Source organism: Arachis stenosperma, chromosome 5 (assembly GCF_014773155.1).
Source record: "Arachis stenosperma cultivar V10309 chromosome 5, arast.V10309.gnm1.PFL2, whole genome shotgun sequence".
Lineage (NCBI taxonomy): Eukaryota > Viridiplantae > Streptophyta > Magnoliopsida > Fabales > Fabaceae > Arachis > Arachis stenosperma.
In genome coordinates, this window is record NC_080381.1 from 27,288,416 (window position 1) to 27,304,703 (window position 16,288).

Here is a 16,288-nt window from a genome sequence, read left to right on the forward strand (position 1 = left end):
GTTCCTGTAAATGATAAGAACAAAATACTAAAAATTTCTGGTGGCTATGGATCTAAAAAATTAGGTATTTTCAAAAAAAAAAGAGTTAAAATCCAGTTTCAGTGGCTGAGTGCTAGTTTAATGTTAATAGGCATAATCAGTTTTTTTAATGGGAAGGAGAGAGATCTACTTCCTTATTTTTTACTTTTGGATTTTTTCTAACACAATGTATCCACTCTTATTTGTGGTTTGTTTTTTGTGATTCTAAGTATTTTTCAGCCTCGGGTCTAAACACTTTCGCTTGTATATGATTTTGTTTGGAATTATCTTTTTGGGCCTTTTTTGAAATAGTAACCTTTGGCCCATTTTGCATGGAGATAGAGGGGGATGCTTCTACATGCATACCAACTTCATTAGGAAGCTCTGTGACATCTTCGTCATTATCACTCAATACATTGAACTTAGAGCCATTATTATCCGAATTATTTCCTTTCATACTTAATACTTCTTCCCTATTCTTAGCATATCCCATTGTACCTGCATTGTTCTTCCCATTTTTCCTTTGTATAGGGAGTCTAACCATCATCCATGGCCCAAAATTTGGCGAATCCTGACTCTCTTTCTTTTGTTGACTCAAATCAACATCTTTCTGATTAGATTGATTAGTTTGGTTATCGACAACACTTTGATTGTTGTTACTATCGTTTCCATCCACGGCGAGGTTGGATTCATGGTGGTCTGCAGTGGCTGTTGGAACTTTCATGCATTGATCTGATCAATGATCATATTTTTTACATGAGAAGTTAATTAAATAGAGACCTTCATATTTGATGTTGAGAACATGACCAAAAATCAAGATTCTGAACACTAATTGTTTAGATAAGTCAACTTCAACATAAATTTTAGCAAATTTACTACGAGAATGAATAGAAGTGTTCTTGTTGATTTTTAACATGATTTCAATGGCGAATCCAATCCGCCATAAGATGCAGTAATTATAAAGTTCAATAGAAAAATTTAGAATCCTAATCCAAGTAGCAATTTTTTTCACAATATTCTCAGTAAAAAAGAAAAAGAATCTCCATCTTTGCACTATAAGATAATGTCCTGTTATCATCTATGGTCCGCCGAACAAGACATGCGAGTAATCTTCTTGCTGTGAGTGAGACTCGAATTTAAAATTTTTAAATAAATATGAAAAGATTATATCATTTAAACTATAGCATCATAATTCTTATATTTGAGTCCGATATATTCTAATTATCATTAAAACACTCCAAATAAATTCAGAAAAGAAACATTGAATAACGCAATGAAATACGCACGAAAATACAGTCAAATACGTTTTTTTTTTAATTTTCGTTCAGTTTGCTAAATTATTTATATATTTATTTTATTTAAATAAAAAAACCCTCTTTTTATATATCAACAAACTTATAAAATTAAATTAATTGCACTCTGCGCAAAAATCCAGGTTAAGAAATGATGTTACTTGGTGTAGTAGTACACAACATCGTTAAAAAGTCTTGAAGTTAGGACAAGAAAAAAACTTAAACATAAAAACATGCGCATCAGCACAGAGGCGATAGAACAGCACACTACACAGGAAGAAAGAAAGAGAGAAAAAAAAAAACGCCCAATTCCAATTAACTGACACGCGAGGCGAGACCCGTTTTCCCCCAAACTGGGTCTCTGACTCACCGTAGAGGCGTAGACTCTTCATTCTAACTCTACCACCGCCACCACCACCACCAACCTGACCTCAGTGGCTGCGTCCGTAGGAGATGGCGGCCGTGGCGTCGTCGGAGCAGCAGCAACAGCATCACCAAGAGAAGCGAATCGAGGACGAACTCTCGTACCCGATCATGGTGGCGGAGCGTGTTCGCGCGGCAGCTGACGAGGCTGACTCGTTCAAGACCGAGTGCTCCGAGGTCTGGAAGCAGGTCGACCGTCTCCTCCAGATGCTCCGCTCACTCGTCCGCTTCGCCACCTCCGCCGCCTCCTCCCCAGGTGGTCCCCCTCTCTACGAGCGCCCCGTCCGCCGCGTCGCCAGTGAAGCCTCCAAGAACCTCGACCGCGCTCTTTCCCTGGTCCGCAAGTGCAAGCGCCGCTCCATCCTCCGCCGCGTCGTCACCATCGTCTCCGCCGCAGACTTCCGCAAGGTCCTCTCCTACCTCGAAGCTTCCATCGGCGACATGCGCTGGCTGCTCTCCATCCTCGACGCCGACGGCTCCGCGGCGGCCGCAGGCGGAGGTGGCGGCATCGTCCTCTCGCTCCCTCCGATCGCCAGCAACGACCCCATTCTGTCTTGGGTATGGTCTTTCATTGCTAGTGTTCAAATGGGTCAATTGAACGACAGGGTAGAAGCCGCTAATGAACTTGCCTCGCTTGCGAATGATAACGATAGGAACAAGAAGATCATTGTTGAGGAAGGTGGGGTTCCACCTTTGTTGAAGCTCTTGAAAGAGAGTTCTTCGCCCGTTGCGCAAATTGCTGCGGCTAGCGCCTTGTGTAACTTGGCTAATGATTTGGAGAGGGTTAGGGTCATTGTGAGTGAGCTTGGTGTCCCTATTGTTGTGCAGGTTCTTGCTGATTCTCCCATGAAGGTGCAGATACGGGTTGCCCAATTGGTTGCCCGGATGGCCGAGCATGACCCTGTTGCACAGGAGGATTTCGCCCGGGAGAATGCCATTAGGCCTCTTGTTACACTGTTGTCCTTTGATACATTTGTGGATGATTCTATGGGCCAATTGGGCCGTCAGAGCATTCATTCCATTGTTCAGATTAATAGGGAATTGGGGAAGAAGACGGCTATGATGGGTAGGTCTGGTAATCGGCCGTTGACGAATTCTTTCTCGAGTTTTTCACATTCAGAGGGCAGTAGCAGAGGTGGAAATCACAGGAAAGACAGGGAGAATGAGGACCCTGCTGTAAAGCTTCAGCTAAAGGTTAGTTGCGCTGAAGCCTTGTGGATGCTTGCTAGAGGAAGTGTGACCAATAGTAGGAAGATAACCGAAACCAAAGGGATGCTTTGTTTGGCTAAGCTTGTTGAGAAGGAACAGGGGGCTGCAGTACAATTGCTTGATGACGATTATGGAGATAACAGCTGCAGCCGAGTCCAATGCTGATCTTCGCCGTGCAGCATTCAAGACTAACTCTCCTGCTGCTAAAGCTGTGGTGGAACAACTCTTGAGGATGATTAAGGAGGTGGACAACCCGTCCTTGCGAATTCCAGCCATAAAGTCAATTGGTTCATTAGCCAGGACATTTCCTGCTAGAGAGACTAGAGTAATCGGTCCCCTGGTAACACAGCTGAGTCATAGAAACACAGATGTTGCGGCTGAAGCAGCCATTGCTCTTAACAAGTTTGCTTGTCCAGATAATTTTCTACATGTGGAGCATTCCAAGGCCATAATTGAATTCAATGGAGTCCCGGCACTAATGAGACTGCTAAGGGCCAATGAAATTACACAGTTGCATGGGTTAATTCTCCTATGCTACCTTGCACTACATGCTGGTAACAGCGAATCGTTAGAACAAGCGAGGGTATTGACGGCTCTGGAGGGTGCAGACAGAGCAGTTATAGCACAGCATCCTGAGTTAAGAGAATTAGTGTCCAGAGCATTAATCCACCTCAATCTGTATCATGCAGGGATCAATTCTCAAAGGATAACATATTTGCCTTGACCACAGTCAGGAGCTAGTTTTCAACCCTGTCTATTTATGGGTTCACTGGTATACTCTTTAGTTAGTTTGCATCTGGTCAACTCTTTGGGTAATAAGAGGGGGTTTTAATTTATAGAAACAAAAGCATACTTAAGAAAATACAGTAGTTTTCAAGTTAGTCTCTTATTTTTTTCCCCTTTTGTGCAGAGATTGATTTATATTTTGGATAATTTAACTCTTTTTATCTTTTGCATATGATTTTTCTGTATATTGTCCATCAAATTTGTTTTTCTCCGTTGCCTTTTATAGTGCAATGTATTAGACTAGGATAAATTGTTGTGAGGTTTCGATTAGTTATTGTATGTGGAATGATTCTACTGTCAGAAAGCCTATTCATCACTTAACAGCTTCCTGATCAGTTGTGAGCACATCAATTGTGGTGTGTTAACTGGAATCTCCTCTATTCATTCATTATTTGGAACTTTATGGTTACAGAAACAACTTAGTTTTGTCACATAATGTTAGAACCAATGAAAATAATAATTGCTTTATCAATGCTTCTTGTATGTTAAAAGGAACTAGTCGTTGAAATTTTATGCAGCAGGCTTGAATTATTGTGGCTTTATTTTCATCGGATATGCTATTACTGGTTTAGACGCCGTGACTTGATTTATATGTAACTTGTTAATGGTGGCTCTTTTTTCCAAGTTTGCAAAGTGCCTTTTCGTGCTTACTAATACTCTGTCTCTTGCTGCTGTTGTGTGGGAGTGGGACGATATTGAGAAAGAAAAGAGAAAGGTTCCAAATTTGGAAGAACTTGTCTGCAAGTAAAAGGCGTTTTGGTTATATTCCCCATGTAAGAGGGCAAGATGTATTGTATTACCTTCAGATATGTTTTTATAAGCAATTTCCTAACCGCTTATCATTTTATGCAGAGGATCTGAAGCCTGCCTCCTAAAGATTCTTTTCTCGACAATAAAATAATAAAACAAATAAGATACAGTATTCACTTAATTCTTTTATCTCTTTAATTTTAGCCAAATGTATGAATATTTTAAGAAAAAAGTTTAGGAGATAAAGATTATTGTTAATTTGAAAAGCGGTATACAAAAATAAGTAAGTGACAATATCAAAGACTATGACACGGTTAGGCAGAGTGACCTTCCCTGGCCAACTTATTATTAGCACATGCACTGGCCTCCCCAATATACAAATTTCATGTGCACATGCCAATCTTCAGCCACCAAATCCCTAATGGCTAAAATTAACTAACTATACATGTCCATTGTCGGTGACATGAACGCCTAAAACAAAATTTGAATCACACTTTCAAGTGTCAAATTCTTCAATGCAAATTACAAGTAGCATTTCCTTCATTTACATCCTTGCCTAGTGAACAACACGCATAAATTTTCTGCATTCAAATCTCTGGCCATTCCAATCTATGCATCAAATTATGGAACTTTCACGTAATGGTTAGACTCCTAATTACATACCGAGAAGAGCAGAAGTGTAAATGTTGACTACAACATTATAATGCTTCTATATATGATTCAGGTCAATATGAAACTGCAATCTTCCATGACAGCCTATACATAACACCACCCATCAGAGTATACGCAGACATGTGAAACTGAATTTTGACAAGTTCAACGTGTGAAAATAAATTATTCCATTTTTAATTTTACATCTTGATATACTGATATAGTATGCTTTGTACGTGCCAGAGCACTAGCTAGGAAGTTATCTATTATACATGGGAAGAACACTTATTTTGGGATTAGTAGGCATAGCTTGCTGCTTGCTCAGCTACAGCTTTCTTTGTTCTTATGCTTTAGAATGTCTCTGTTGATTTTACACTTAAAGGGGTTGACTGCTGCCGATTTGACTTATTTTGATGGCAGAGCACGCCAACTGTCAGCGAGATGCATGGCATGATCACGTGAAGCTGCTGAAAGCCGGTGTAAAGCTTCATTCTTGACATGAGAAGCACCTCTTTCACCAGCCCGAGTAGCAAGTTCCAAGTATACCACAGCTTTCATCATGTCTCCCTCCTGTACACATGTAAAACCTATATCAGGGATACATTTTAATCAAAATATTATCCACCTTAGACTCAATGGAATCCTCTAGTTTCAATTATCAATTACCATAAGGCTTAAGAATATCTTAGTCCTTGCTGCAATAGTATAAATAAATTCCAAATGGGAATGGAATCAACAACAACAAAGCTATCCCCCTCTAATTTGGGGTTCGCTATAATAATAATGTCAACAAATTTCAGAACCAAGGCAAATGACTCTCAGACAGAAATTTGGTGTGGGTGTGCGCGTGTGTCTCCACATATGATACACTTGTAAACTAGCTGAACTAAGGCTAGGACAGAGAGATCAATAAAACAAAGTAATGCATTTGATTTCCGGAAAAAGTAAAGGTGATGAAGAAGTCAATATAATATAAAGAAACACCTAGCTGACAATTAACAAGCTTCTAGAACTAGTAAGTATAGAAAAATACCAGACTCAAAATAAAGTACCTTCCTGCAATGATGTGTGGATTTCATTGAGGAAAGTTAACCCAGACATTTTGCCTGTTTCATTTACTCTTTAGCTCCACGCTAAAATGCAAAAGAGTGGTATCAAGAGGTTAGGACTTACCGAGAAGAGAGCCAGTCCATGCTCATATTGAGCTTTACTGTGACCACGATCTGCAGCCCGCTTCATCCATTTTCTTGCCAATTGATTACTGTGTGTCAAGCATCCCCAAAAGAGTAGCATAAGGAGATATTATACATTGCACGCACATACCCTCCTTCTGCAGCTTTCAGATACCATCTTGCCTGTTTCAAGGAAAACAAGTTAAAAGCAAAGATCATATAATATATCATGATGGCGATGGATCTTTAAAATAGCTGAAACTATAAACTAATTGTCAAACATAGATCCAACTGAAAATGGAAAAATACACAGATAAGAAAAGGATAGAGCACCCACAGCTTCTTTCATATTGCTCTTGGTCCCACAACTTCGATGCAGAGTGAGTGCAAGTTGGTACTGGGCACGAGCATTCCCACCAACGGAGGCTTTCCGCAACCATTTTATAGCTTCCTCAGTTTTTGGAGGTTCAGCTGTATAGCAAAGGGTACAACGATGTCAGAAAACTAACCATCAACAAAACTATATTTTGGCCATCTAAAGATAATATATATTACAACAATAATACACATGCAGGCATAAAGAGTAACTCTCACTCCTAAACACCACCAAACAACAGAAAATAACTCCTAAGCCTAGATTTCATTTTTCAAGCTAACACTCACAGAATTTATTCTAGCCACCATCCATCTTGACAGAGCGCCATGAATACCACATAACATAAACTTTTTGGTCAAAAGTCGAAACCACGGGTATAGAGGAAATCCAGTTCGAACTGAAGAGAACCTCTTGGCAGCAAAACTCTCCATTCCAAGTTTTAACATAGCTACATATCTGACCAGGGCTTGAACAGTTGAACCAAATACCTTTTGGTCAAGCAAACAAAGGAACCTGTGAGCTGAATTAAGTATTCATTGGTTTGTTCCACAGCGAAAGCCTAAAATGACAATGATATGTACCCAAGTCCAGAAACAATGCGATTCCCAACCTTCCCGCGTTTATTCCCGTGTTCTTTCTGGTGTACTCTAAGCCATTGAATATGAACTAATCTAGTTTGACCTAAAGTCAACACACTATGAACAGCACAAATATGCTTTATCCAATATCCACAATTAGAAACTCAACCTTGAAATTAGTTTAGAAAATAAATACCTTGCAAATACGAAATCCCTAAATTGCACTGTGCGGCATGGTTTCCGAGCTCCGCAGATTTCAGGAACAAATCGAGGGCTCTCTGCTTCTCCCCTCTCTCCCAATACATGAGCCCGGCGTCCACCATGGCGAGTGCAGACCCACGCGCCGCCGCCTTCTCGAACGACTCCAGTGCCTTTTCTGCGTTCTGTTTCACCCGTGGGCTTCCGTGCTTGAACTTCTTCCCCCACCGGAGCAGCATCATCGCCTCTCTCAGCGGCCGCAACGCCTCCCACCACGACCGGCACACCACCGACGCCGCCTTCAGCGTTGGGTCATCGAACGACGCCGCTATCTTCGCCATCACGTCGTACGGTAGCGCCGAGAAGCCAGCGCCGCCGTCGGAAGGTGCAGCCGACAAGGGAGGGGGTGGCTGTGGGAGCAGCGACGAACAAAACGAGTGTGTTTCGCGGCCGAGGAAGAGGACGGGGTGTCGGTTGGGAAGGGGAAAGAGGAGAAGGGTGAGGAAGAGGAGGCGCGTGGCCATGTTCGGTGCTTCATTATGCTCCGGCACGGTAGCGGTGGTGCTAGTGTTAGAGAACGTGTGGCGTGTGGTTTCGTTCAGAAGTGTAAAACACTGAGACGACGTCGCTGTGTTGGGTTTTGGTGAGGCATTTTCATTTCTTTATTTTCATTTTCAATTTCAATTTTGCCTTCGCATCAAAGTCAGCTATGACATGACTTGTAAAATTGATTAATTCATGATAAGTAATCGCATCGCATCCATTGTCTACTATCTTCATAGTTAATACTTAATACTTAATACTTAATGGTCGAAAATTTTTAAATAATTTAATAAATTTAATTAAATTATTATTTAATAATTTTTTTGTTATTAATTTCTTACATGTGAATTTTTACTTTTGTTTATTTACGACAAATACAATGTCTTTCTAATAAAACAGAGGATAAATGTTTTTAATGATTTATTATTATAATTAAAATAAAATTTTTATTTAATTTTAATCTTACGAAACTCATTATATTTATTTTTTTTATTAAACGATTTTTAAAATATTTAAATGCACCATCATCAATTCATATTAGGAGTCATACCAAGTATACACTATATACTGAATATCAAAGGTAATTTTTATTTATAAAGATAAGATACTAAAATATAGATATAAAGATATAAAAATATAAAATTATATTTAATAGATACAAATAAAAATATTATATTTTAAAATATTAAATTAGTGTATTTTATAAAATTAAATAAAATATAATTATTTTTTATTTTTTATTATTATTATCAAATTTTTATAATTATATTTTTTATTATTTTATTTTTTATTTTAAATTTTGTGTAAAATAAAAAAAATAAATTAAATTGTGTATGATTTATTATTATTTTATTTTATATTCAATTTACCACTAACAAAATATAAAAATATTAATTTTTATATTTTTATTTTTTAGATTTTAATTTTAGTATCTTATTTTATCATATTCTCAAAATAAAAAACAAACTAAAATATCAGTTAAACTCTCACTATAATAATTAATTACGCATTAATATTCATGGTTATAAAAGTGAAAGATTAATTTGTCTAAAATTTACAAACTAAACTAAATCTTATTAAAAAGAGAACTATGATAAATCACATGATAATATTTTGATGGAGAAATTATTGTTCTGTACCTCGTCGTTTTTATATATTTATATGAAAAAAATATTTATTATAAAAAAAATAACATATATAACTGTTCATACCCTGATCTAATATTATGACTCAGGTCTAAACACACCAAAAGGCCTGATTGGTTTTCGCTACTCATCGACCTCCTCAGAAGAGGTCGGATTCGACACAGACTCCATCCCAAAGTCGGGTTCGAAGGATAGCTGGCAGATAATATTTATTCAAATAAGTAATTGCCCCTAAATCTCTCAACCCACTTCCAAGAGCCATATCTCAACTACCCTAAGATAAAGGGACGGTTATCCACCTTGAAAAGTGGAACTACTCCAACATAGTTATTGGATCACCACTATAAATACCTGACACCTCTCAAATATCTCTAAGTTCCAATACTCTCAAACCGGCTTAACCCCTTGCCGACTTAGGCATCGAAATGTCTTTGCAGGTACCACCCTCTATTCTCTCATATACACAAATCGGACGGAGACTCCCAAATGCAAATCAAGTCGGAGACCACCTTCCAAAGACGCTTGGGCTAATTCTTCCAGCCCAATCCGCAATTCTCAAGTTGCCCACATAACATTGGCGCCATTGTCGGGGACCTGGGAGATCAACCGATAATGGCAGACGACCTAAACGAGGATGGAAACACACGTCCGATTCTGAGCAAGAGAATCAAGACGCTGGTAATAACAACAGAGCCATAGTCACTTACCAAGGGGTGACCAACCAGCACAGAGAAGGCCCCTCCGGAGTAAAAGACCCAAAGGGGACCCCTCTGAGGGGCACGAATCCAGAAAGGAGGGACAATCCCATGCATCCGATCTAATGGGATTGTTCCATGGCCACCAGGGACGACAGGAACAGCTAGAGCAAGAACTGGAGCGACAGCGAGAGGCGGAGAAAACTTGAGAAGGGTAGTCGAGCGACGAAAAGAGCTTGAAGAAAAGCTCTTGAGATTAGAATCCGCTCTCCAAGGTCATAACTCTCGCAGTGACCGAGAAGACTCTCCCTTGGGAGGGGAAGACCCGTTCTGTAAGGACATAATGAGGGCAAAAGTTCCAAGGAACTTCAAAAGCCCCGATATGTACTATATGACGGGACTACCGATCCAAAGCATCACCTGAGCAATTTTAAAAGTCGGATGAACCTAGCCAACACCTCACACTACTCGCTGCAAAGCCCTTCTAACAACTCTGACAAAAGCAGCAATGAAGTGGTTCGATAGCCTCACCCCAAGGTCGGTCACCAGCTTCGATGACCTTTCGCGTAAGTTCCTTATGCAATTTTCAATTCAAAATAAGTGAAGCACGACCGAGTCTCCTAGGAGTGAAACAGGAGATCGAACCTTTAAGGGACTACATAGAAAGATTCAACAAAGCGTGCCTAGAAATTCAAGACCTGTCCACAGAGGCAGTGATCATGGGCCTAGTAAATGGACTGCAAGAGGGCCCTTTTTCCCAGTCCATCTCGAAAAGGCATCCGAATTCTTTGAGTGATGTACAGGAAAGAGAGAAAAAGTACATCAACATGGAGGAAAACGCCAGGCTGCGAGAACCAAGCTGGCGACCTGGGCACTCACACTTATCAAGGGAGAAGGAGAGAGAGCCTAAGAAAAAAGAAGAAATCGGGTCCGAAATGCTCAAAAGACATCACTCTTATACTTCTCTACAAGTTTCCCTAGTCAACATCTACAGGAAATTTGTCACACTGAAAGGCTACCTCCCCCTAGACCCATCAAGAACAAGAAGGGGGAAGTCGTAGCGAGTACTGTGAGTACCATAAGCTATCTGGGCACTCAACAAATAATTGTTACGACCTGAAAAATATGATGGAAAAGCTGGCCAGAGAAGGTTGGCTTGACAAATATCTCATGAAAAGGTCGGACCATAATGGCAAGAGAAAGCGAGATGAGGAGGATCGAAGAGATCCACCGCCACAGACCCCGGAAAGGCACACACATATGATCTCAGGGGGTTTGCTGGGGGAGGTCTCAAAAAGTCATCTCGCAAGAGGCACCTGAAGGAAGTCTACCAGGTCGGGGGCGAATTGCCCGACCTCCCAACTATCTCTTTCACCAAAGAAGATGGGCAGGGCATTGTTCCCGGACATGATGATCTGGTAGTGATCACTATGATCCTCGCCAATGCCCATCTACATAGAACCCTGGTGGATCAAGGGAGCTCGACCGACATCTTGTTCAAACTAGCATTTGACAAGCAGGGATTGGACGAAAAGGAGTTGAGAGCTTACCCTGATACCCTATATGGGCTGGGGGATACACCAATAAAGCCACTAAGATTCATACCCCTACATACAACTTTTGGAAAGAGGGTGAAATCCAAGACTCTGAGCATCGACTTCATAGTCGTCGATGTGGTTCGGCCTACAATGCTCTAATAGGCAGAACGACCCCTAATCGGCTCGGAGCGGTGGTATCCACCCCCATCTCTGCATGAAATTCTCAACGCCAAAGGGAATTGCAAGCATCAGGTAATATTAGAAGTTGGCAAGGAAATGCTACAATGAAAGCCTAAACTTGAGAGGAAAAGGCAAGGAGGTTCACACCACTCGGAAGAGTCCGAGCTAAAGAAGAATTACGACTACAACCCGGGGGAAAAACTGAAGAGATACAGGTCTGAGATAAGGAAGAAAGAATACCAATATAGGAGCCACCTTAAAAGAATTGAAGCAGAAGCTTATAAGGCTCCTACAAGAAAATTTGACCTCTTCGCCTAGAAAACCTCTGACATGCCCGGGATAGATCCTGAGCTCATGGGACACAGGCTGTCAGTATACCCCGGATCGCGACCTGTTCAGCAGAGAGACGGAAGCTCGGACCTGAACGGACTCAAGTAGTGGAAAAGCAAATACAAGCCCTCCTAGAAGCCGGCTTCATCAGATAGGTCAAATATCCGGCTTGGCTAGCAAATGTTGTGCTAGTCAAGAAACAAAACGGTAAATAGAGGATGCGTCGACTATACCGACCTGAACAAAGCGTCTCCAAAAGACCCATATCCACTCCCAAATATTGATACCTTAGTAGACTCCAGCTCGGGATACAATACTTGTCGTTCATGGATGCATACTCGGATATAAACAAATTCCGATGTATAAGCCGGATCAAGAAAAAACATCTTTTAACATGCCTAGAGCAAATTATTGCTACGTGGTTATGCCTTTTGGGTTAAAAAATGCAGGAGCCCCTACCAAAGGCTGATGAATAAGGTGTTTGCACCTCACATTGGGAGGTTAATGGAAGTATACGTAGACGACATGCTAGTAAAACCAAGGATGAAGCTGACGTCCTGACCAACCTCTCGCAAGTCTTCAACACCATAAGGACGCACAGGATGAGGTTGAATCCCACAAAGTGCACATTTGCAGTAGAGGCTGGAAAATTTCTAGGATTTTGCTAACACAAAGGGGGATAGAAGCCAACCCTGATAAGTGTAGAGCAGTCCTGAAAATGGAAAGTTTAACTTGCTTGAGAGAGGTCCAACAACTGAATGGCCGACTTGCAACTCTCTCCAGATTCTTGGCCGGATCAGCATTAAGATCCTTACTACTTTTCTCCCTACTAAGAAAAAGGATGTCAGTTCGAATAAACTCCTAAATGCGAAGAAGCCTTCCAGGAGTTCAAAAGGTTTTTAAGCCAACCTCCAATTCTGACCCGACTTAAAATCGGAGAACTCGTCCTGTATTTGTCCGTAGCTGACAAGGCTGTAGCATCAACCCTAATACGGGAAGATGAGGTCGGGCAGCAACCAATTTACTTCATCAGCAAGGTTCTACAGGGCCCCTAGTTAAGGTACCAAAAACTCGAAAAGTTTTCGTATGCCTTAATAGTAGCCTCTCGAAGGCTACGGTCTTATTTTCAAGCTCACATTATAAGAGTTCGAACAAATCAGCCCATGAAGCAAATTCTTCAAAAACAGACATTGCGAGCAGAATGGTTCAATGGGTTATAAAGCTATCCGAATTTGATCTGAAGTATGAAACTCGGACAACAATTAAAACTCAATGCCTCGCCGACTTCATGGCAGAATATGCAGGGGAGCAAGAAGAAGCCTCCATAGCCTGGGAACTATATGTGGATGGCTCTTCCAACAAAGTCGGAAGCAGTGCAGGCATAATATTGGTCAACCAGAGGGGACTCAAATAAAAGTCTTCCTCAAATTTGAATTCCCGGCTTTCAATAATCAAGCAGAATATGAAGCCTTGATTGTCGGGTTAAAGCTAGCGGAAGAAGTCGGTGCGACCAAAGTAGTTATGTTCAGTGACTCTCAGGTGGTGACCTCTCAAATCAATGGGGAGTATCAGGCTAAAGACCCCAATATGAAAGGTACTTGGACAAAACTTCAGAGTACCTTAGGCGGTTCTCGAAAACCGAGGTTAAACACATAACTTGAGATCTCAATAGCAGAGTAGACGTCATCTTCAAGTTAGCAAGCACCAAACCAGGGAAAAATAATAGAAGCCTAATCCAAGAAACTCTCCAAGAACCCTCTGTCATAAAAAGAGGCTAAACAAGATGTCCTAGAGGTATCCAGGTTGGACCTCGGGTGGATGACTCCCTTGATTGAATACATGAAATTCTACATCCTACCCAAAGAAGAAAAAGGCCAAGAAAATCTGGAGGGAAGCATATAACTACACCTTGGTGAAAATATCCTCTATAAAAGAGGAATATCCACACCATTATGAAGTATCCCGACTCTAAAACAACAGAAGTCCTAGGAGGTTCACAATGTATCTACGGAAACCATCTCAGCAAGTCTCTGGCTAAAAAAGTCATCCGAGCTGGGTTCTATTGGCCGACCTTGCAGAAAGATGCGATCGAATTCGTAAAAAAGTGTTAGCCATGCCAAATGCATGCAAACTTCTACGGGTGTGTTTGGATTTGCGTTGGAGAAGAGAAAAGCGCGTTTGAACTTCTTGAAAGCTTCATCTTTATGTTTGGCAACATTTTTGTACTCTAAACGCATAGTGATTTCTATGTTCAACCCAGGTTTACCAAAGCTATAAATTCTAGCTTTTCCGTTTAACTTTTCACGTTGGATTAAAAATATGTTCTATGTACCAATTATGTCCTTCATTATTAAATGTTTGTTTTTTTATAATATTTTTTCTAATACTCTCTTATACATATTATTGTTTTTTATAAAACTTCTATTTTTTTTGTTTATATGATTTTTTTACTGTTATTATTATTTCTTTTATACATGGAATATTTTTTACTTTGTATTATGATTCTATTAATCCTATTAGAGTACTAAAGAATATTGAGAATACTAAAAAAATATTAAAATTTATTTAAATATTTAAAATAAAATTATAAGATAATATAAAATAACTATTAAATTCATGTCCTTTTCTGTAATTTTTCACCTAAAAGTAATTTTGAATAATGTAATCCAAACAATATTTAGTTTACTATAATCCATTTTGAATAAAAATTGCCAAACATAAATCACGTTAATACTAACTCACTTTTGATCAAAATCAATTTTACAAATCAATTTTATACAAACCTCAGTTTGCAAACTGTAATCCAAACACACACTACACCGCTCCCTCCGAGGAGCTCATTAGCATCATTTTTCCATGGCCTTTTGCAAGATGGGGTTTGGACCTATTAGGGCCCTTCCCCCAAGCACCTGGACAAGTGAAGTACTTAATAGTGGGGTAGACTACTTTACGAAGTGGATCGAAGCAGAACCGTTAGCCATCATTACAGCCAGAGAAGTCGGAAGTTCTCAATAAGAATATCATCACAAGGTTTGGAGTCCCCCACTCCATCACCACTGATAATGGAACTCAGTTCACGGACTCTACCTTCAGAAACTTAGTAGCCAGCATGAAGATCAAGCATCAATTCACCCCGGTGGAACACCCACAAGTAAATGGGCAAGTTGAGGCAGCCAACAAGGTTATACTAGCTGGGTTAAAGAAAAGATTGCAAGATGCAAAGGTAGTCTGGGCTGAAGAACTCCCCCAAGTACTATAGACATATCGGACTACACCTCAGTCTGCCACAGGAGAGACAGCCTTCCGACGTGCTTATGGCATAGAAGTCATGATACCAGTTGAAATCAATGAGCAAAGTCCAAGGGTGAGATTCTACGATGAGGTTGGCAACATTCAGGCGCATAAAGAAGAACTCGAGTTACTCCCTAAAGTCCGAGAACAAGCCCAGATAAGGGAAGCAATGTTGAAACAAAGGATAACGAACATATATAATAAAAAAGTCATTCGAAGAAGTTTCATCCCAGACAAACTTGGTTTTGATTAGAAATGACATCAGCGTCAATAATCGGGAGAAGGAAAACTCGCAGCTAATTGGAAAGGGCATATAAGATAACTGAAGCCTTAGGAAAAAGGTACTACAAGGCAACCGACTTGAGCAGTACCAAGCTACCGAGGTCGTGGCATGCTTGTAACATGAAGATGTACTATAGTTAAAAGCGAACTCCACTTCCTAATGTACTCTTTTTTCCGACTTCATGGTTTTGTCCCAAGAGGATTTCCTGAAGGGGGTTTTAACAAGGCATCAAAGTGGAGCCTAGGGGAAAACAAATCTTAAAATTCCCTAGTAGCAAAAGTTGCCTCCATTTATTAATAAAGATTTTTTCATCACATCTCTTTATAAATTCCATTATTGTTATTCTACGAAACGTGCCGACTTAAGCGAAAATCCCATGACCGACATAAGTGGTTGGCGGGATGAAGCGACGAGATATAAGTCGGTGTAAAGAGGTTACAAAAGACGATCATCATGAAAACTCAGGAACATTACGACCTATTAGTCAGAAAACCCGAGAAGAATCAGAATGCATCGCAAAAATAACCTAAGTCACGAAAGCAATTCAATAAAAAAAATTGAATATGCAAGAATACAAAAGAGATGAGAAAAATTGCACAAAAGGTAAAGGCTGTTTTCAAAAAATCATGCAATAACTTAGACAGCTTGCCTATTCAAAAGATTTTTTTCACAAACCAAAGGGTTTACATAAAAACCTAAAGAATCGCAATAAAAACATGCACACGCAGAGTATACCTTAAAGCCCTTATCCAAAAAAGGGCGAAGCAAATAAAGCAATTTTTTTTGTTAACAGCCAGAAGGCCAAAAAATTCAAGAGCCATTACCACAAA

The 16,288-nt window shown here is 40.1% G+C and overlaps 1 protein-coding gene and 1 pseudogene across 1 annotated transcript; one reads left to right on the plus strand and one right to left on the minus strand.

Annotated features, from left to right (window-relative positions):
* The first annotated feature begins 1,543 nt into the window (after positions 1–1,543).
* On the plus strand, positions 1,544–3,789 carry LOC130979376 (ARM REPEAT PROTEIN INTERACTING WITH ABF2-like; annotated as a pseudogene).
* A 1,635-nt stretch (positions 3,790–5,424) lies between these two features.
* LOC130982181 (F-box protein At1g70590-like) lies at positions 5,425–8,155 on the minus strand. The gene is given in 6 exon segments (XM_057906065.1): positions 5,425–5,699; positions 6,303–6,403; positions 6,406–6,484; positions 6,639–6,772; positions 7,452–7,848; positions 7,851–8,155. Coding segments are annotated over 6 exon segments (1,017 nt in total). The 5' UTR covers positions 7,992–8,155; the 3' UTR covers positions 5,425–5,534.
* Between the last annotated feature and the right edge of the window lie 8,133 nt (positions 8,156–16,288).